Below are 21,102 nucleotides of genomic sequence, written 5' to 3'. Positions count from 1 at the left end.
TCCTCAAGTACAGGTCATACAAATCACATCATATTTTCCAATCCAATATTTAGTTCTACTTAAGTATATGATTGAGCAAGTTGATTTGTATTTAGCCATTCACATTTAGTTACTAATTCCCCACAGGCCAACTTCAGATGGTGCTTTTCATTCAGTTTATTGTTTTTGTTGTAGTTAATTCTGTTTTGGTGGTCACGGCATATGTACTGCTCTGTTATTGGTCATAAATGTGTTGGATGTATTAAGATGTTCCACTGCAGTTCTGTGTGTTACTCAATATTTGAAAGCAAATTTTTGAATGGATACTTTATAATTTACTCCTGCTTTTACTGCAGTAATGCGTTTATTAATAACAAAAGATTACTTGAGCAGATTTCTGGTAATATGGGAGATACTTTAAGGGAGAGTATTATTAGACACTTCAAGAGAGAATGCCAGAGAGAAAGCAAGGCACTTTTTGAGGGACAGTAGAGAGGCAGTCGCAGGGGACTGTCTCTTTAAGAGACACTGTCACTCCCACATTAGACTTGTAGATTGCGCTGCTTGTTATTTGTGCTACAAGATGGCGGTGGCTCCTGAGAGCAGAGTGCTGTCCTACAGTGTATATAAATGGAGTTCTTACTCCTCGACATATTTACCAGAGTGAGTAGCACCACGGAAAACAACACCTGGCCTCTGTTGTTCACCCGTTTGCAATGTGGCTGTAAATCAGTGTGTGCTGTTAAATTCGTAGTCTGATGTGGAGAACGGGCCCAGTAATGGTGCCGATACTTCATCTAACGTTAGCAAGGCACTAGGCTCTATTACAGACAGCTTCCAAAAGATAAAATTATTAAGCTCTCGGAGGCGTGTTGTTCTTTGTTTCTCGGTTAACTGTGACCAAGCTCACAGCCCACCTGTTTTAGCGGTGCAAACACCATGATAAAACTGGTTTCTTGGTCGCCAGCTTCTTATTCGAATTTACCTTTCCACCTTAAATGTCTGAAGAACTGCTTCTGTAGTTAAGGTGGAACGGACACATTTCTGCAAGAAGCGTGCTTTAGCTTTATTGGGACAAGTTCAAGCGCGGAAATTGTTTTGCTGTAGTATAGATAAAGCAAGAAAACAGTTTAATAATCTATGTACGTCATGTCTGCAGCCAGTGTTATCGTTAAATAAATCATTGTGAATGGAAAAAAACGACAGCTTGCTTGTTATCGTCAGTTACCTGGTAATTTTAAAAAAGAAAGATGGCATCCTCTAGCTTTGTGGTTTTTTTTTTTCTCCATGAACATTTTAACGCTGTTTTCAAATACTAACAATTTTTAGTTCTTGATATATAGCTAACGTTGTAGATCAACTTCAACTTTATGCTAAAGGTATTAACATGCTAGTACTGTTAGTGTTAGTTTTAGACCCAGTTCGTTTTGACGGTTAAAAAATATATCACAATTTAAACTTATTGACATACGGCGACTTACCTGTGCCATAATTCAATATAGGAGCACTCAATCTTATTCGACATTTCATATACTGCACTGTCTAGTTCAACAGGGTTATTTAGCTTTATTAATAATGTAACACTCCGTAGGAGGATGTCCTTATGCGAGAACCTTTAACACAATAAAATATACAATATTATCACGCACTTCTAGCCTTCACTTTATTGTTGGCCCTCAGTGGATGCTGCTGAAGCAGCTGCTAATGGAGAAATATGACACCTTTTAATTTTATCACTTGCAGGCTATTATTAACAGGTTAGTAAGCAAAAGTGATCTATCCATGCCTTAAATGTGGTAAAATAACATAACAATTGACATTAATATATGTACATAGGTGGGAATTAACTTCTTGTTGGCGTTTTTAAAGAAACAATAATGTGCATCTTCAAATGTGGTGCTCAAAATTAATGCATAAATAGCATTATTTATTAGCTAAATGTAAGACATGTAAAATATAAAATGTGCTATATTTGAAAGCAATACATGCTTTTTTTGTTTTTAAATCTCACTTTGAAATTTACTAGAGGAGCAGTTAATACAGTAAAAGTGTTTTTTCTTGAACACCTTCTTAGCTCACAATAGCCTTGACCAGTGGTGAGAGATATGGCAAAATATAATTTCTCAATAATAATAATTGTAGTTGTCATGAAACATATTGCAATGCTGAGATAATACCATGCAGAAGTAGTGCCAAGTTTAAAAGTTACCATAAAAACACTATTTTATTTGGTATTTCACACTGAACTGAATCCGGTTGAACTCAACTTATTAGTCCTACGTGCATGCTGCTTCCTAGCTACTATTAGAAGTGTAATGTGACACTATAAGTGACCTATGTCACTATTTTTGTCTCTAAAGCTTTTATCCCCAAGTTGGTAAACCAATGTTATGTAACTATGGTCACATTGTAGCCAAATAATCTAAATATAGAGATAATCCATATAATCGTGTCAAAATACATGATAATATTAAAGATCACTTGGCCACGTAGGCGCCACTCACTTTTCCATTGAACTGTCTCTTCGAATTATTTAATTTGCTGTTTGATACAAGTGTCTAAATGACACTTTTTTTTTCTGCTAACTTTGTTCTGTCATTTTACATGTGCTGTAATGAATGTCACCAGTTACAATATAAGCTCATGCTTTTTGTTTTTTTGTTGTCAGGAACATTTTGGTGGACAAACCCAGTGACCAGTCTTCCAGGTGGTCATCTGAAAGTAATTACCCTCCACAGGTAAATATCTAGGCCACATTTAGCTCTATGTGAAAACTTTCACACATACAGTCAAATGGTATGGATAAGCTTGAAAGCTATGTCTAAACAATCTGGAGCAAGTGATTTTTCATACCATTGTTAGTGTAATTTGCAGTTAATGAGTTTCAGAGTATTTTACTTTGTTTATGTAAATCTTCAATTTGAGCAGTGCCCTGCTTTTGAAAAAGCAATTTAACAGATGCAGTGCAATGAGTGTTGTTGGGGTGTGGTGGTAACAGTGAAGCAGGGAAGTGTAGGAGTGCATGTCAGAATTAGCCATCACACTTATTGGCTTTATGAGTTGAGCTCTGAGAAAGCCAGATATGGTGTAGGCACATGTCCTGTTCTTCCTCCTCCAGTGCCAGGCACTGAGAGCCCTGTGGACCACAGGATACCAGCTCCAAAAGCAGACAGCCGGCCTAGGGCCCTGTGAGCTTGCAGCTGCTGCTCTCTATCGGCTGCTCTTTCGCATCTCCGTACTGTCTGCAGCCAAACCCACGGTTCCCTTGTTTGTGAAGCTCACTGTGTCTGAGTCACTTGCCTCCTCTGAGCTGCTCTTGGTCCTCCTCTCTTTCCCAATGGATCCTTGTACAATAAAACCACCAATATCTTTTGATGTAATGTTAGGTAAAAACCTCACTATGTTGTGATGGGTGTTGCCAAGATTCAGCTCACCAAATTTTTCAGTGGTTTGGATAAAAAAACACATGAGTGATCTCAGTTTCTTAATTACATAAATATTTGCTGATAATGCCACTTGTGCCAATGAAATACAACATCCATATTTTTTTTTTAGCAGTTTCCCTTATGATTCTAAATGTAGATCTTTAGTAAGTGAAAATTGTTTTTCCAAATACCTAATCAAAGTCCCAATGATGATACTGGTGCTAAAATCAATTAACTAACTGACTGATCTCTAGTCAAATAGATGAGATGGTTGTGTGAATTTGTATGTGAACAAAACCCCCCCCCAAAAAAGGGATGGCATAGACACTATATGAAATCTTGATTTGAATGGTTCAGTCAAATGCACTGAGATGCATTTTTTCCACATGAAGATTTTCAAATGATGTGAGATGAAGTGTCCTAGAAAGATATAAGCTGCAGTGTGTTCTTTTTTGAGAACAAAGCCTGTATAGCTGTCCCTTCCTCATCTGAAATATATGGCTGCCTTTGCTGAGAGAGGTGAGAGAGGGAAATGGGTAGTGAAGGTTAAATGCTTGTGAGTTGTTTCACATGAGTCTTTAGGTTAGTTGTAATTTTGCTTGCATCTCAGTCATTAACTTATATAGGAGCTGTCTATTGCTGCCTTTTTTTATTGAATTGTAAATGAAGCATTTAAAACCTGTGGTTTGATGAACTCATATCTTTTTGTTGGACTGTATGATGTGCAGCTTGTATATTCCAAGATAATGTAGTGCTGCTGACGTCATAATCCATTTAAGAAGAGTTGACGGGAAGCAGATTCATACAGAAGACAATACACCTTAAATCCTCCCTGTCTTTGTTCAGTTTGAATGCTGCACCTCTGTACCATGAACGTGAATCGCAGGGCAGCAAGTAGAAGTCAGTGTTATAAGATATAGACTTTAGTGTTGATACTTGTTTCTGTAAATTAGGGACCTGTGTCCCCCCCCACCCCCTTCAGTAATATACAAAATAAGTTTCTGTTGTCTCCTTGGCACAGTATGTGCAGGTCTGATAATCTTGTGGTTAGGCATAGAGGAAATTGAAAGTGCTTTGCCTGGGGTACATTCGCATGCATGTTCAACTTTTAACCCCTGTTTTAACTGCACACCTGAAATATTGTGGTGTTACTAAACCACACAATCCTCCGCTGTTAGAGGTAGTGATCCCTGTGGTTTAGGGAAGTGTTAAATTTGCTCATAGTCACGTAAGTTTGACAGTAGGTTTACTTCTGCATGCTTAAACTTCTAGAGCTTGAGTGAAGTGAAGTTTCTGAGCCGATTTGTAATCAGTTACTTTAGCTTAAACCGAGCTTATATGAATATTAAATTGTTAATATTGTCTGTCCACGTTCTTATTAAGCATTTTGTTTCTTCTTGTTATAAACCATGTGCTTCCTTCATGATTCTCTAGCTTGTAGATATGTCTTACGTCTCCAGTGATGTACTGGATGTGGGGGGAGTTTTTGTTGTACAGTGCGTCTTGGAGAGACAGATGTTTTGCATTGCTTGGTCTAAAAATATAATCCTGATACTCAAGACATGACAAGATGACGTGACCAGGTGTAAATGGGGTCACTGAGGTGTTACATGTATTGAGGCATATTGAGCGGTAGTCAAATAACTATCACTAGATTCTTTCAGGAGATTATTGCTCAGATTAATTTCTGTGTGAAACGCAAGCTTCTTATCGCTAATCACTGGGAGTCAGGCTTGCCACCTCCTGACATTAATTGAAAAAATATTATTAATATTACTTGTTGTACTAGTAGAATTGGACTAGTCTTTTACATTATGAAAGACTAATAAAACATTATTATTATGATTAATATATATTATTACCAATTTATAAATGTTATTTATGCTTGATATACTGAATTATGCTGTGTTTTCTATAGCCTAAAATTCGGCAAAGATGAATGTTATGAAATGCTGTATTCACCTTGTCCTGTTTATTTCCATCATTGGTGCTGTGAAGAGAAAGTAATGCTATATAGATTCTTATCAAGTGACAGGGCTTAATTGGTTCTGGTGGTCTTTGTAAAAGCCAAGGCTATATGATAAAATGCTACTAAGACAGTTTTCAATGGCCTGGTGTCCTTGGTTCATGGCTTTCAAAAATATGGTGCAAAAGCTTCATTAGAATTTTTTCTTTCTCTGGAAGTAGGTCACATTGGAAGGGTATTCAGTGTTCAGCTATAAAATTAAAATCACTTTAATGTGCACTTTGTAGTTCTACATTTATAGTCTGTTGTCCATCTGTTGCTCTGTGTACTTTATTAGCCACTCTGTTTTTAAATGTTCAAGACCTCCATAGGACCAACACAGAGTGGGTATTATTTGTGTACTTTATGATCATCAGCACTACAGTGACTGGTGCTATTGCCTCCACCAAGAATTGTCAAATAATATTGACTGTGATTGGACGTTGTTCTAAAAATATTACTCCAGCAGTACTGCTCCACTTATCCCAGAACAACAAGAACACACCACAGGTACATCTGTGTCACTGCAGTGATGACAGTGGTCCTCCACTCCAGTAATATCTGCAGTGTTCTGTGGGGTTCCTGACCACTGTAAGTTGCCTATATGGTTCGTGCAGCAGATAAAATGTACAGTGATTGTACAAAGAAGGTCACTTTAATATTAGTTTTAAGGAATCTCAGCTTCTTGAGTTACCACATATTTATTATTTACAGTAGTACTGGTACCAGGGTATGAAAGTGCATAGTTGGCAGTGGCACGGCTAAAATAATTAAATAAAAAAAAGGGTAATGCAAAGTGCATTTAAACTGAACTGTATGTAAAATGGAAGTCTTAAATAATCTAGTGAATTGGCCACATTTCCTGTAGAGTGGCTTGCAAATGATGAGAATTAGTGCTAGGATGTGTTGTAAGGTTCCCTTTTTTTCCTTAAGTATTTAAGTCTTAAATATGTTTACTTGTGTTTTCCATTAAGTTGTAAGACTGCATGCTTCACTTGAATTTTTTACAACATTGTTTGCAAATAAATTCTTAAACATTGTATGGTTCTTAAACATGACAAATGGTGATTGACATCAGCCTCAAATTGTTTTAATGAACTATTTCTATAAATCTTCTTTTGGAAATATATGGTGTTTTCATATTCTAATGCACATGTAATTTAATTGCTGATATAATACTTTTTCACCTCCTGTAGTACTTGATCTTAAAACTGGAGAGACCAGCCATTGTTCTAAGTATAACCTATGGGAAATATGAGAAAACCCATGTGTGCAACCTGAAGAAGTTTAAGGTTTTTGGAGGTATGAGCGAGGAAAACATGACTGAACTCTTGTCTAGGTGAGTGGAGGATGATGTACAGCTAAATATTTAAACAATATAGAACATGGGTATGTTATGTGTTTAATCATGAGAAAGCATCAGTAAAATGAGATGTAATTAACAGAATTGTCAGGTTGTGTGTTTGGTTTACTCCATTTTTTCATATATTTGTCACAACTGTTTTCCTTGAAGAATTTTGCCTTCTGCTAAATGATTTTTACATGAAAGGTTTCCTGGGATCTTTCCTCTTTTTCTCACAGTGGCCTTAAGAATGACTTTAATAAGGAGACATTTACGTTAAAGCACAAGATAGATGAGCAGATGTTCCCTTGCAGATACGTTAAAATAGGTGAGTGATTCACCACACTGATACAGCAGGATGAGCTAACCAGAATGACTCAGTGAGTGTGACTGTCTTGCATGGCATCATGTTTAGGGGAATAATAAAAGTGAGTAAAAACAAGTGACGAGATGATCAATTTATTGGAAAGATAAGTGAGGTGTTGCAAGAAACAATTCACCTGTAATCTTTTATGGTCCATTGTTTGGGGTATCAAATTAACACATTAATATTGTGTTACTGTTAACGCAAAGTTTTAACAGTGTTCCTTTTTTTATGTAAACAAGTCCTGCTGAACCTTCTTTGGGGTCTGATGTTTCTAAATTGAAACAAACATTTTGCAAAACTAGTGGCAGTAGTAAGTACTTGGTGATGGAATATAACCGGCTAACCGGAGACAAGCTGTAGTCATTTCAGCTCATTTACTTTGTTTTTAAAAATTTTGGATGGTAAAAGGATTTTTACTTCACACAGCTCACTGTAGAAAATAACAGCGGTAATAACTCAGAGCATCTCTATATTTCTTTGTAGTGTAACTAAAATGAATGATCACTGGATTAGGAACATCTACCTTGCATCTTCACTCATCTGTTTTATAAGCTTCATTTAGTTTGTTTTGCGCTGGTATGGATCAGACACACTGAAGTGCAGCTTGAGTTTTTAAACACTTTGGACTCTCACTGTCCACTATTAGACACACCTACCGTATTTTCCGCACTATAAGGCGCACCGGATTATAAGGCGCACCTTCATTGAATGACCTATTTTAAAACTTTTTCCATATGTAAGGCGCACCGGATTATAAGGCGCATACAATAGACGCTACAGTAGAGGCTGGGGGTTACGTTATGCATCAATTAGATGGAGCTGCGCTAAAGGGAATGTCAACAAAACAGTCAGATAGGTCAGTTCAACTTTATTAATAGATTACAACCCAGCGTAGTTTAAGGTAAAACATGTAGTGCAATGTTAATATACCCCACATAGTGGGGGGGGGGGGACTTTTCCTCGATTCAATAATCACAATATAGTAACACTCGAAATAGTGCAAAGCGATAACAATATATCAATAACTCAACGTTGCTCAAACGTTAAAATCACACAGCACACAAAATAAACACGTAAAGCTCACTTTACTAAGTTATTCCTCTATTCCCGTGTTCTTCAGCGTGACTGATCGCCTTGAGTTTAAACTCTGCATCATATGCGTGTCTCTTAATAGGAGCCATTTTGGGGTCTTTACATAAAAAACAAATGGAAATGAAATATATACCGGTATATATCCAGCATGCACCGCGCGCGGAAGAAAATGAAGTAGGCGGCTGCTTACTGTAGTTGCGAGACCTGGCTCAATATTGGTCCATATATAAGGCGCACCGGATTATAAGGCGCACTGTCGGCTTTTGAGATAATTTGAGTTTTTTAGGTGCGCCTTATAGTGCGGAAAATACGGTACATCATTGGGCCAACTTGTAGATGTAAAATGAGAGACTGTTGCTGCAGTTTGTGTTGGTTGTCCTTCATCGGTGGACACGGATCTGTTGGCTGGATACTTTTGGTTGGTGGACTATACTCTGTCCAGTAGTGACACTGAGGGCTTTAAAAACTCTAGCAGCCCTGCTGTAACTGATCCACTCATACCAGTGCAACACATTAACACACCACAAAAACGTTATTGTCACTGCAGCACTGAGAATGATCCACCACCCAAATGATACCTGCTCTGTGGGGTTCCTGAACATTTGAAGAGCAGGGTGAAATGGGGGTAAGAAAGTATTCAGAGAAACAGGTGGACTACAGTCTGTAATCGTAGAACTACAAAGCGCTCCTGTGTGGTCAGTGGAGCTGATAGACAATGAAAGTAAATAGACAATGAGTGTACAAGGTAGGTGTTCCTTTTCCAGTGGTCATTTGTTGTATATTTATTATATATATGTATAAAACTCTTATTTCTATCACTATGTGCACATTTTTGAAACAGGAATATCTATACTTCAGGTTTGAATAAAGACCATAACATCATTTACTTGCTGTTAACTACTCTGACTGATGCAAATAATTTTTATATATGAAACTGTTAGTGGAAAAACATTTATTTTTCATTGCTTTTCATGACCTTTCAAATTACAAATCTTTTTTTCAGTTTTATGCTATTAATTGTGTATGATTCGGGTGTTTACATCTAGCACTTTGGCATAGTGTCAATGGATTTTCAGATTTAGCTTCAAAAAGATCTTGCCCTGTAAATTACATTGATAGTTACAATATATTAACATAAGGTTTTATTTAGATTTATATATCTTTATATAAGTAATTAAAATGGCAAATGTTTTGCAGTGCCTGTTCCTAATTCTATTTTGCTGTCTTGTTTGATTCAGTACCACTGATGTCATGGGGCCCCAGTTTTAACTTCAGTATCTGGTACATTGAGCTTCATGGAATAGAAGATCCAGATGTAGTCCAGCCATGCCTTAACTGGTACAGCAAGGTGAGTTCCCCTGTTATACCAGTGCTGACACCTCAGTAAGAAACAGATGGTTCTTTACTCACTACTGTTTATACAAGATAGATCAGTGCCAGATGGTTGAGAGTGCACCCCTGGTGTATTTTGTATTGGTATATATTGTATTAGTATAATTCCAGTATTCTCAGTGTTGTACATTTTGTGTTACTTTGTAATCCAAATTAATATGGAATTAGAAAATAAATAAATTAGAAATAAATAAATCAATGAATAAAAGTGGAATTAAATAAAGGGGGAAAAATTCAATGAGGAATATTAAAACAAATTAAATAAATACTGAAATAAATAAAAAGACTTAATATGGGACATAAACCAAAAACAATTAATTAGATAAATAAATCCAGAGGTGTGCTATTTTTGGGCAGTAAGCTTGATGTTGTTTAGCTCTTTGATAAAAGTACACTAAAATTTGTAAGCAGTACTACACCTGATGGAGTTTGGAGAGTTAACGTAATTCGTGCTGTATTGTCTATTGGTTGTTAGGGACGCACTGATCCGACATTTTCAGTTCCGATACGATACATAATCAGTCTATACCCCATACCGATCCAATACCATTGTTGAATTGGTAAACCATAAACCTTTTGGGAGAGACTTAAAGCACAAGAATAGACTTAAACATAATTAACAAAAATAATAACAAAATATAACAAATTACCACATAGATATAAATGTACTGAAATACTATTTATTTGTCGCTAAAATTAAAAGTTGTGAAGGACCTTGGCACAGCATTCAAATAAAAAAAAAAAAGAGTCAAACTTCTTAAAATACATGAAAATAAATAAAATGTCAGTCAAAAATTTAAAAATGTAGCTTCTCTTTGACAAACACACAAACAGTAATAAATTTTATTTTTACATATTTAGTGTACAGAAATAAAATCTACCAGCTGAACCTAATAATAAACAACTAACTTGGTTAAATACAATCAGTAATCAAACACTGTAAACATGCAAGCCGAAAATGAGGGGAAAAAAAAGTAGCTTCAATAACTTTTTTGAATTGAAAGTGAGTTGATCTGTCTCATGCATCTACCTATTTATCCGATACCTGATCCAGCGGATTTTGTTAATATCGGGACCGATATTGATCCTAATATCAGATCAGTGCATTCCTTTTGGCTATGGTCCCTAAAAATGAATACGCTGCATCAGAGCAGAATACGCTGTGGCCCAGTTTTGTAAGGACTGGACAAGCAATTTTCAACTCAAAAAAAAAAAAAAAAAATTCTTGATGACACTACATTATCTGTCAGAAAAAAGAAATGTACATGTAGTGTCACACCTGTCACCAAATTCCCTGACTGTGTTTGGTGGGTTTTGAATATTGCAGTGGTAGCTGTTTGTTTAGAAAATACTAATATATCTGAGAAAATCACTAGGGGTTTCAAACAAATGACGTGTACAGTGAGTCGGAGTTGTCACATCCTGCGTAACCAATGAGAAAGCTGATATCTGTTCTGCCTGAAGCACCTTCCCTCTGAACATCTGTTGGCCGATTAAGTGTGAAGTTCATACCCTATAGTGAATGCATGGTAGCTTAGATACAATGGAACTGTAGTATACAGAACTACTACTAAGAACAGTGAAATGCGTTACTTTATAAGCTCCATATCATTGTATTCATTAACGTTTATGGAAAATGAATGAGTAAGCTTGTGAATGTACTAAATTTGTAGTGAATTATTAACTGTATTGTTTGCACCTCAGTCATAACTTTAGTCAGCTATCTAGATAACACAAATCTTTTGCTTTGTTTTGGGTACAAAGTGAGCCCTAAATCAAAGTACTATAGTTTTTATTTTGAACAATTTCTTGTCCCCTATGCAGTACCGTGAACAGGAGGCCATCCGCCTATGCCTGAAGCACTTCCGGCAACACAACTACACAGAGGCCTTTGAGTCCCTGCAGAAAAAGACACGTATTGCTCTGGAGCACCCTATGCTCACTCACCTCCATGAACGCTTGGTCCTGCGTGGAGACTTTGACGCCTGTGAAGAGCTTATTGACAAGGCTGTTAGAGGTAATCATGTACTAATGTATAGCTGTCACTTTGCCTCCACAGTTTTAATTTTCTGACATTAAACTGAGCCAACATTAGGTCTAAGAAACTTTCGTCATATTAACCCACTACATTTTATTGCTAGGTTTAAGCTTAATTTATAGAAACAATTTAATATTTTATGTAAAAACATTAATATTTTTATTAAAACTTCAAACATTAGAAAAATCACATTTAAAAAATTTCTCTTATTTTTCCTCCTCCACTTTTGAGGAAAGACACAGTAAAAGTCATATACTTCATGTACATTTACATAAAAAAGGAGAAAACATTTGCTTCTTGTTTTAGCGTCACATAACATGGCTATGCAAATTTAGGTTGTTGTCCATTTTATCCTCATTTGCATAAATACATTATATTGTGACCTTTAAAAAAATATCTGCATTTATCTGCATATCGGTTATAACAATCAGGTTAGAAGTTCTGTTTTGGAACATTCCTGGTTACGCTGTCAGAGCTGGGATATTTTTAAACAAACTCAAGTGAACTTTCACAGGTTCAGGTTTAACAAGTTTAGTATTGCTGGTTGTCTGGAAGTTTAAAATAAACTATTCACAGCATATGATAAAAGATTAGCCCTTGAATCATCCTGCTTCTCCTGTTTTTGACTTCAAATGTTTGTTTGTTTATTTATTTATTAATTTTTTCCCATTTTGCAGATGGCTTGTTTAATCAATACATCAGCCAGCAGGAGTACAAACCTCGTTGGAGTCAGATTATCCCGAAATGCACCAAAGGTAGAGTACATGTTAACAACTCTTATACAGGCACTCTGTGGTCTCCCAGGCTGTGGGGAGTGCATGGCTGTGCTATTAAATGTCTTGTATGCCTGGAAGATAAAAGACTGTTTTGATATTCTCTTGTTCTCTCTCCCCTTCTCTGTTCATGTCCTCCTCAGCTGCTGTTTTTTTCCCCTCATAAATCATCCTGTTCCTTTATTTATTTTATCTTCTTTACTTTATCTTCTATAATTGTGTTGGACTTTTAGGGTCTGCTGCTTCCTGATCATCCACTTCTTCTGCTTTTTGTTTATTAGGTGATGGAGACGATAGTCGGCCTGGCATGAGAGGTGGTCATCAGATGGTTATCGATGTACAAACAGGTAGGATGCCCTCATGATTTTAATAAAGAAATATTCCCAAAACATTCTTACAGACAATAAACTTGATCTTTGGTTTACTCTAAAAAGGGGGAAACGTGTCTGCTAAGAGTGAATGTGCAGAACAATGTGCCGTTAGATGTGTATCACTGAACTTGCAGTAGGGGGTTTGAGTTGTTAGCAGTACTTTGTCTATATTTACTTGGTAATGAGAATTTGTGCATTTTTATTTTTTGCGTGCGACATTTCTCTGCAGTTTTGCTGCTGAGACGAGTAATCAATTCCAGTGTTCTCTTGTAGCCCTCCGGCCAGAGTGGCCTTGAGTTACCCCTCTGTAGCTGAGCTTTGTAGCTTCAACCCCATGTCTCATTGCCATAGCAATGCTGCCATGGTAACCCAGGCCTCTCAACCTGTCATGACTGTCTACTGCTGTGCTGATCTGCTACTTGAAAAGAGTTATTTTACCATAAGTAACTTCTTTTAATTTACATAACTAACAGAAATGGTGCATGTATTTAATGGTTGTTTTTTTATTATTTTTCTATGTATGAATTGCATATACGCACATATTATGAAAAATATTCTTATTGTGGAAGCAATTGCTATATTATTTGTTATGTATATACCTTATCTCAAGAGCATTGGCATTGAGTTGCTTTTCAAAAGAGGAGAACAAAGCAATGCTGAGTGCTTGAGACTGTTGAAATGAAGACATCTGGTTCCAAACAACTTCTCTCAGAATGACCGCAGGCTATAACTGTTATTATGCTCAGTATAATATCTCTCTCCATTTCTTTCTCTCGCTCTCTGTCTCTCTCTTGCACAGAGACAGTATATCTGTTTGGTGGTTGGGATGGCACGCAGGACTTGGCAGACTTTTGGGCCTATAGTGTGCAGGAAAACCAGTGGGCTTGTATCTCCAGAGACACAGAAAAAGAGGTGAAACAACATGAAATCGTGACTTTGGTGATGTATTTGCAACAGATTTAAAGCTTGTTTTTAGCAAAAACAGCATACTATGTTCCACTGTTAGATGTTGAAGCACCTTCGGTTTTTGTCTCACGTTATTTACCCCTGAGATTCTCTCTTGTGGCAGGGGTCGGTGAAATACAAACATAGTTGTGCTCATAACCATGGCCATTCACAAGGTAACCTAATACTGAATCAACCTAATCAGAGTGGAGTTGTGGTGTTCTGAGCTATTGTAAGGGAGTAGACCTTTCAGTATGAAGAGGTATTACTGGCTAGAGCCAAAAAAACATGTTGTGCTTCACTTTGGAGTGGAGTTTGCAATTTCCACAGCGTTCAGCAAATCCTGAACATTTGAACTATATCACAATTACATGCATTTCTTGACTGCTTTCAAAAGTAATTTGTTTGTAATTGGTTTCTTGCACATTACAGCCAGTTAATAAGTGGTTTCCGCACAATGTTGTAGTGCTCATAACTTTAAACATAATGAAGTCAACCTATTTGTAAAATAGTTAAACATAACCTAGTCGTGTATTGTCAGACTCTCTTTTTGCCACTTAATGTGGCCAAGAACTGCCTACCACAGCAGGATACGAAATTGAACTGACACGCAACAGGACCAATCGCATGCTATTTTGGCGTGACGTGTATTGGTGGCAGACAGCTAATCAGACTGCAACCGGCAGAATCCTGCCTGTGAGGCGAGCTTAGCACACTGAAAGTATCAGGCTCTCCGTCAACTGTAGCTATTGACGTCTGTGTCTGACGTCTGCATCTGTGGCTGAGACTACACACAACCCAAGGCGTTCACACGTGCTTACTAATTCGTAGACTCCTTTGTGTTTCCTGGCAGTATGAACTTTTCATATTAACTAATCTTTTTATATATAATTCAATTTCAAATGCCTTTTTGATAATGAGTAAATCATTGTGAAGTGCAAGACAAACCATTAAGCAAAATAACAGTCTCATCACGTCTTATGTCCCATTGCATATTCCGACTCAGTTAGCCTGAAGTGATGGAAATATATATATATTTTTTAACCTGAGCGTTTGTGTCAAAACATTGTGGTTGATATGAATTGAATGTGAATATAAATTAATCCTTCACTCTGGGCATGAGCAATTGTTTTGATGTGATAGACAAAACACGGGAGGTATGAACAGACAGAATAATGGCAATGGCATCATTTTTATAAATATTAAGGTCTACTCACTTGAAATATGGATTATTTATCATTTTTACATCAGTGTGTCTCCAAGGCTAGAGGGAGCAATGGTGCACTTACAGTCAACAATGTGCAGTCTTAATGCTTTTCTCTCAGCTTTCAAGTGATATGCTGCTTTAGAACTAACACTAGACACTAAAATCACAATATTTTGCATAATTTCTAGAAAATGACATGAGTTTCCATGTTGTGTTTTTTAATCATGGAAATAGTCTCCTCATAAAACACTCTATTAGACACCTGTCTCATTGGTCCACCTTGTAGAAGTAAATTAGGTGACAGTCTCATCTGTTGCTGCACAATTTGTGTTAATATCAGTCCAGTGACACTGAGGTGTTTAAAAACTCCAGCAGCACTGCTGTGTCAGATCCACTCTACACCAGAACAACACACACACGCACGCACCCACCACCACCACATAATTATGTATCACTTAAGTGCTAAATGTAAGTGTTGGCTAATACTAAACTATATTTGTATATTTTTCATTAATTTATAGTATATAATTAAATCAGGGCGGCACGGTGGCGCAGCAGGTTAGTGTCGCAGTCACACAGCTCCAGGGACCTGGAGGTTGTGGGTTCGATTCCCGCTCCGGGTGACTGTCTGTGAGGAGTGTGGTGTGTTCTCCCTGTGTCTGCGTGGGTTTCCTTCGGGTGACTGTCTGTGAGGAGTGTGGTGTGTTCTCTCTGTGTCTGTGTGGGTTTCCTCCGGGTGCTCCGGTTTCCTCCCACAGTCCAAAAACACACGTTGCAGGTGGATTGGCGACTCAAAAATTGTCCGTAGGTGTGAGTGTGTGAGTGAATGTGTGTGTGTGTGTGTTGCCCTGTGAAGGACTGGCGCCCCCTCCAGGGTGTATTACCGCCTTGCGCCCAATGATTCCAAGTAGGCCCTCGACCCACCGCGACCCTGAATTGGATAAGCGGTTACAAATAATGAATGAATGAATAATTAAAACATTTTACATGTATATTTTTTTTAAAACAGAACATTGCATTAAAGAATGTAAGTGCCTACCTGTTAACACCAAATGCCATTTCGTATTTTATGTTTATAATTTTTTTAAACGGCATTATTCAAAAATGAAACATAGCTGATCCTGATGGAATAAAATCACAAAACAGCACCTATATATAAAGGAACAATTATCCATTAAAATAAATAATTAGATAAATAAGTTAATAAAACATATAAAATGAATCTATTACTGCTTATTTACACCACACTCATTCGGGTGTTGCACACGTTTCAGCACAGTGGTATTTTAAATTGGCCAGTGGAGGTGGTGCAAAATCATGTACAAGAATTGCTACACTGCAAATGTCTATCCCTGTGTTTTGGTTGTTGTTCAAGTCAGAGATTTCTGTTTTACTTCTTTGTTTCAGAATGGTCCCAGTGCCCGTTCCTGTCATAAGATGTGCATTGACTCTCAGAGGAGGCAGATTTACACGCTGGGCCGTTATCTGGACTCTTCTGTCAGAAACAGCAAGTCTCTGAAGAGCGACTTCTACCGCTATGACATTGATGCCAACATGTGGACTCTGCTCAGCGAGGACACGTCAGCAGATGGTGGCCCCAAACTTGTGTTTGACCATCAGGTATTCCACTGTCTGTAAACTGCACTGGTTCTAGTAGATTGTATAGACAGTTCCTTACACTTTTGAACACACATTACCATGTATCTTCACGTAAAATGGCATAAAAACACATAAGCAAGGCTTTTTGTCATCTCTTTTTACAACACAGTGTAGTTTGAGACATCTGTATGATGATTTAGGCATTGAGATTTAAATGATGCTTTTTATTATGGCAAGTTTTAATTGCATGCTAAATAATCCTTAAAGCGTCTTTCTAAAACTAAATAAGCAAACATACTTTGCATAATCATCTATGTTTGGGAATTACAATAAGTTAAATAAGAGAGTATCTACCTATACAGTTTCTTCAGAAATATTTTTTACTTTCTACCTGTCTCACAGATGTGCATGGACTCAGAGAAACACATGATCTACACGTTTGGTGGCCGCATTCTTACATGCAATGGAAGTGTGGACGATGGACGGACTTCAGAGCCACAATTTAGCGGCCTGTATGCCTACCATTGCCAAACGGGTACCTGGAGCCTGCTTCGAGACGATTCCTGCAACGCCGGCCCAGAGGATGTCCAGTCCCGCATTGGTCACTGCATGTTGTTCCACACGGTTAGTTACATACAGGATTTAATTCCTTTCACCAAATAAATGTTCTGCTGTTTTAAATTGAGGTTTATTCGCAGTAGGGTAGTTTGGAGTTGGTATAGCAAGTTTAATTGCCCTGTGGTAGCTTGAGGAACATTTACAGGGATAGGGCAGTTTGAAAGAGCATATGTTTATTCATTCAGTACCCATCAAAGGTTTGGACACACCCACTCAGGGAGGGCTTCCTTTGTTTTGGGCCATATTGCACATATTTGGATGTACAGTACCAGTCAAAAGTTTGGTCATCTTCTCATTTAATGTTTTTTATTATTTTCTGCATTGTAAATGAATATGGAAGACTTTAAAACTATGAAGGAACACGTATGGAATGATGTAGTAAACAAAAAAAAGTATTAAACAAACCAGAATATGTTTTATACTTTAGATTCTTCAGTAGCCCCCTTTTGCTTTGATGACAGCTTTGCACACTCTTGGCGTTCTCTTAATCAGCTTCATGAGGTTGTCACCTGGAATGGTTTTCAGTGAACAGCTGTGGCCTCATCAAGAGTTCATTTGTATAACTGCTCGCCTTCTTAATGTGTTTGAGACCATAACTTGTGTTGTGCAGAGGTAGGGGCTGGTACACAGTTCTATACAGTGAATAGTCCTATTCCACCCATGACTAATGAAATTTTGATGGGTACTGTATATTACATAAAGGGTTCATCCAATCAGAGGCAACCAGACAATGTGACATTTAAATGACTGATACTCTACACTCAGTGCTCAAAATTTAAGCCAGATCTTGGTTATGAAATCAGGCATGGACATTTATTTATAGAAAATAATTGCAATGTCATTCACAATCACAGTGAGGTTTAAGCATCACCAGACCTTGAAGACAAATTTTTGATTTGGGTATTGCTGTCTTACAGTGAGCCAGTAAAGAAGAGGGTTGTGCGTTTCTGCTGGGGTATTCTTATGGGAACTCGACTCATTGCCGTTCAGAAATTTGTCATGTTAATATTTTTGTATACCCTCACTATTTTCAAAAGCTGACAGCTTCTCTAGTGTGGAGGCATGCCTTATTAACCTTAATAACCTTAATAAAATATTGAAATAACTTTTTTTTAAACTGAGAAGAAATTAACATTTGCTTTTAAGAACTTGAACTTGAGCATCCTGGAAAACATAGACTTAATATTTATAAGCTGCAAATAAAGAGGCCTGGGGAAAACTGCATATGTATGAGAGTATGCATGGGATTTCCTGTTGGTGAATGTTGCAGTAGATGTTGATGTTCGATTGTCTCTGTGTGTGTTTTTCAGAGGAACCGCTGCTTGTATGTCTTTGGAGGCCAGAGGTCCAAAACATACCTGAATGATTTCTTCAGCTATGACGTGGATGGCGACCATGTAGAAATAATCTCGGACGGCACCAAGAAAGATTCAGGCATGGGTAGGAATATGATGCCAAGGCTGCTGGCATCTGTGCTGCTGCTTCTTTATGGGCAGTAGATGTAATATAATTATAATATAGACAGACTGAGTCTGAGAGTTTTAATCGGGTTTAATGCACCATTTTACTGCTGGTATGGAGTTCAATAATGGTTGGTTGGTTTGCTCGGCATGGGTTTTGAATCCTGGTAAAATCCCATCAAACCTGAAATGTATGTGTAATGGCAATCTGATGTGGTGTGACATATCTGCTTATGCTCGAGTTTAAGAACAGATATGACATCATTGCTGGTCATAAAAATTCAAGGACATGGGCATTATGTCATCGTCACAGGAGTAAAGATGCTTCTTAGAGGGTAGGGCTGTCTGAAAGCATTCCTTAAAAGGACAGCGAAAAAATCTTGAGTATGAGAATGAGCTCATTCTCAGAAATAGATTGGAGTGAGGCATGCATGATGTCATTTCTTTGTAGTGTAAGCCACATGATGGAGGCATGATAAGAATTTGATCTCACTACTCACAGTCTTTCATTCTGACAGAAGACCAAAAAAAACAGCACCACAGGAATGAGAAAGTGATTAACAGGTAGACTAGATTGCTGACTAATAGGAAAGTTGAAGCTGTGTTACTGAAGCATAGAAATAAATAAGTGTTAACCTTATTTAGCAAAAACCAAGCTCAATCTTGAGTGGTTTTTCAAGTATGTTTGTCTGGCTTTCCATCCATCTAGCAACCATACCTCAGACTAAAACATTAGAGTTTGAGGTGAAAATTACTGAAATTTAAGCACTACTCAAAAATATGTCCATACCCAAACTGAAGTGAAATTGAGCCTGTGGTAATGAGCGTGTTTTAAACTTGCACACTGTTCTCATGTTTTCTTTGGTTTTCATATGGTAGATCTTCATGTCTCATTTTTTTTAAATAAAGAATATGATGATAACATGCCTGTTGCTTAGTTTGACAACAGGGTCCTGGCCTAAGCCAGACTGGGTCCAGCTTTGCTGGAACATAATCAGATTCCTCCCATCAGATTCTGAGAAATTAAGCCTTGTTCTCGAGAAGTGACAGAGTTTTTTTTTTAAATCCCTGTACGCCTACGTGGTGTGTGGTAATTTGCAAACCCAACACGCACAGTAATTTGATTGCTCAGTAGGGACACCACAGACAGTCGCATTAGCTCAACAAACAATGTGAAAGTAAGCATTCTCCAGCAAAGTGGATTTTTAAGCCTTGTCAGCTGACATTAATGGTGTGGGTTTAATATTGTCAGAAATCACATGACGAATGACAGGGAGGGAGAACATGTACCGGACCATGTAAATGCAGATAGTTGTCTATACAGAGGGGGAGAATTGGAGACAATGAGAAGATGTACAGGCTCAGGCTAGTCTCACATTTCCTTTCCTCATGAACTTTAAAATCTCATTCTCAGCCTCTGTGTTCTTTATTTGATAATATTCGCCTGTGTTTGTGTATTTGCTGCAGAGTGAAAGAGAAAGGGAGTGACAAAGAGAAAAGAACAGAATGTATTTTGGCAGTTAAGAGACTACAAGTCCAAACATTGTGCACATAATCAGTCTCAAATGTTTATTATGCTTCCTCTCTGAGTGATGAAAAATATTTGCCGGACCGCCTACCGGGCCAGTCTAGAAGAGACATTTTCTCTTACTGACTGACTCCTGATGTTGAAGCAAGCATGCGCAAGTAGGAACTGTCAGTTCAGCCATATTTCACAGAGAGAACTTTAGGTGGCGCATCGACACCGTCTGTTGTAAATTCAGCCATATTTCACACATCGCTTTTTCACCAACGAGAACTGCAGTGGTTCCAGTTTGTGAACTAAATTTGGAACCGTTCTGCATGTTTTCACCGACATAAACTGGTTCGCGAACCAGAAAAATGAATTCCTAGCTGGATTCAAAAGTAGAGTAGGTTCTTCAGCGCAAACCATGGCTTCGTCCGTGGGAGAGTCAAGGTTCAGTAACTCAAGAAAGCTCAATGAGCTCAATGAGCTCAGTGCCTCAAATACAGCGTTATTGCCCAATGGAGCTGAATGGGGTCATTTACAAAGTTTCATACAAATAAATATTAGGACATAAGACAAGAACGTGCTCTGTTTTTGTGTGTTTCTGGCAGACCTTGCATCTTGGCCAGACCCGTGGCCCAGCCTTGGTTAGCTATGTTTCTCCGCTGTTCACAAGCTCAGCAGGACTGCTCGGAACTCAGCAACGTTTACACATGTATTATATCTCACAGAGAGAGGAGGACTGCTGAATTTGTCTTATTTCACATGAGTGTGTGTCTTTGCCTGAAGTATTGTAAAGGGCAGTGGTGGGGAGACCTGGCATAAGTGTGTTTATAAAACTCCATATAGCTGCGCACAGCCACATACTTTACTCTAACCTGTTACACTGAATAAATAAGTAATTGTAATTCTTAAAATCAACACAATGTTCTTGGTCTCTTTTTTGTTGTTGTTCTTAGGCGGTTGATCATGTAGTATTTAT

The 21,102-nt window shown here is 37.7% G+C and overlaps 1 protein-coding gene across 1 annotated transcript in view; it reads left to right on the top strand.

Annotated features, from left to right (window-relative positions):
• Window positions 1-554: 554 nt before the first annotated feature.
• Window positions 555-21,102, top strand: part of mkln1 (muskelin 1, intracellular mediator containing kelch motifs) — a 34,688-nt gene continuing 14,140 nt past the window's right edge. Inside the window, exons 1-12 of the mRNA XM_066667087.1 lie at window positions 555-642; window positions 2,648-2,717; window positions 6,606-6,748; window positions 6,991-7,079; window positions 9,449-9,558; window positions 11,427-11,619; window positions 12,318-12,395; window positions 12,695-12,760; window positions 13,584-13,696; window positions 16,344-16,556; window positions 16,938-17,159; window positions 18,464-18,593. Of these exons, the coding sequence (XP_066523184.1) occupies window positions 563-642; window positions 2,648-2,717; window positions 6,606-6,748; window positions 6,991-7,079; window positions 9,449-9,558; window positions 11,427-11,619; window positions 12,318-12,395; window positions 12,695-12,760; window positions 13,584-13,696; window positions 16,344-16,556; window positions 16,938-17,159; window positions 18,464-18,593 (1,507 nt within the window). The 5' untranslated portion in view covers window positions 555-562. The remainder of the gene's footprint in view (window positions 643-2,647; window positions 2,718-6,605; window positions 6,749-6,990; window positions 7,080-9,448; window positions 9,559-11,426; window positions 11,620-12,317; window positions 12,396-12,694; window positions 12,761-13,583; window positions 13,697-16,343; window positions 16,557-16,937; window positions 17,160-18,463; window positions 18,594-21,102) is intronic.

Source organism: Hoplias malabaricus, chromosome 4 (genome assembly GCF_029633855.1).
Source record: "Hoplias malabaricus isolate fHopMal1 chromosome 4, fHopMal1.hap1, whole genome shotgun sequence".
Classification (NCBI taxonomy): Eukaryota; Metazoa; Chordata; class Actinopteri; order Characiformes; family Erythrinidae; genus Hoplias; species Hoplias malabaricus.
Note: the sequence above shows the minus strand (reverse complement) of the source record. Positions and strands in the feature narration are given on the sequence as shown.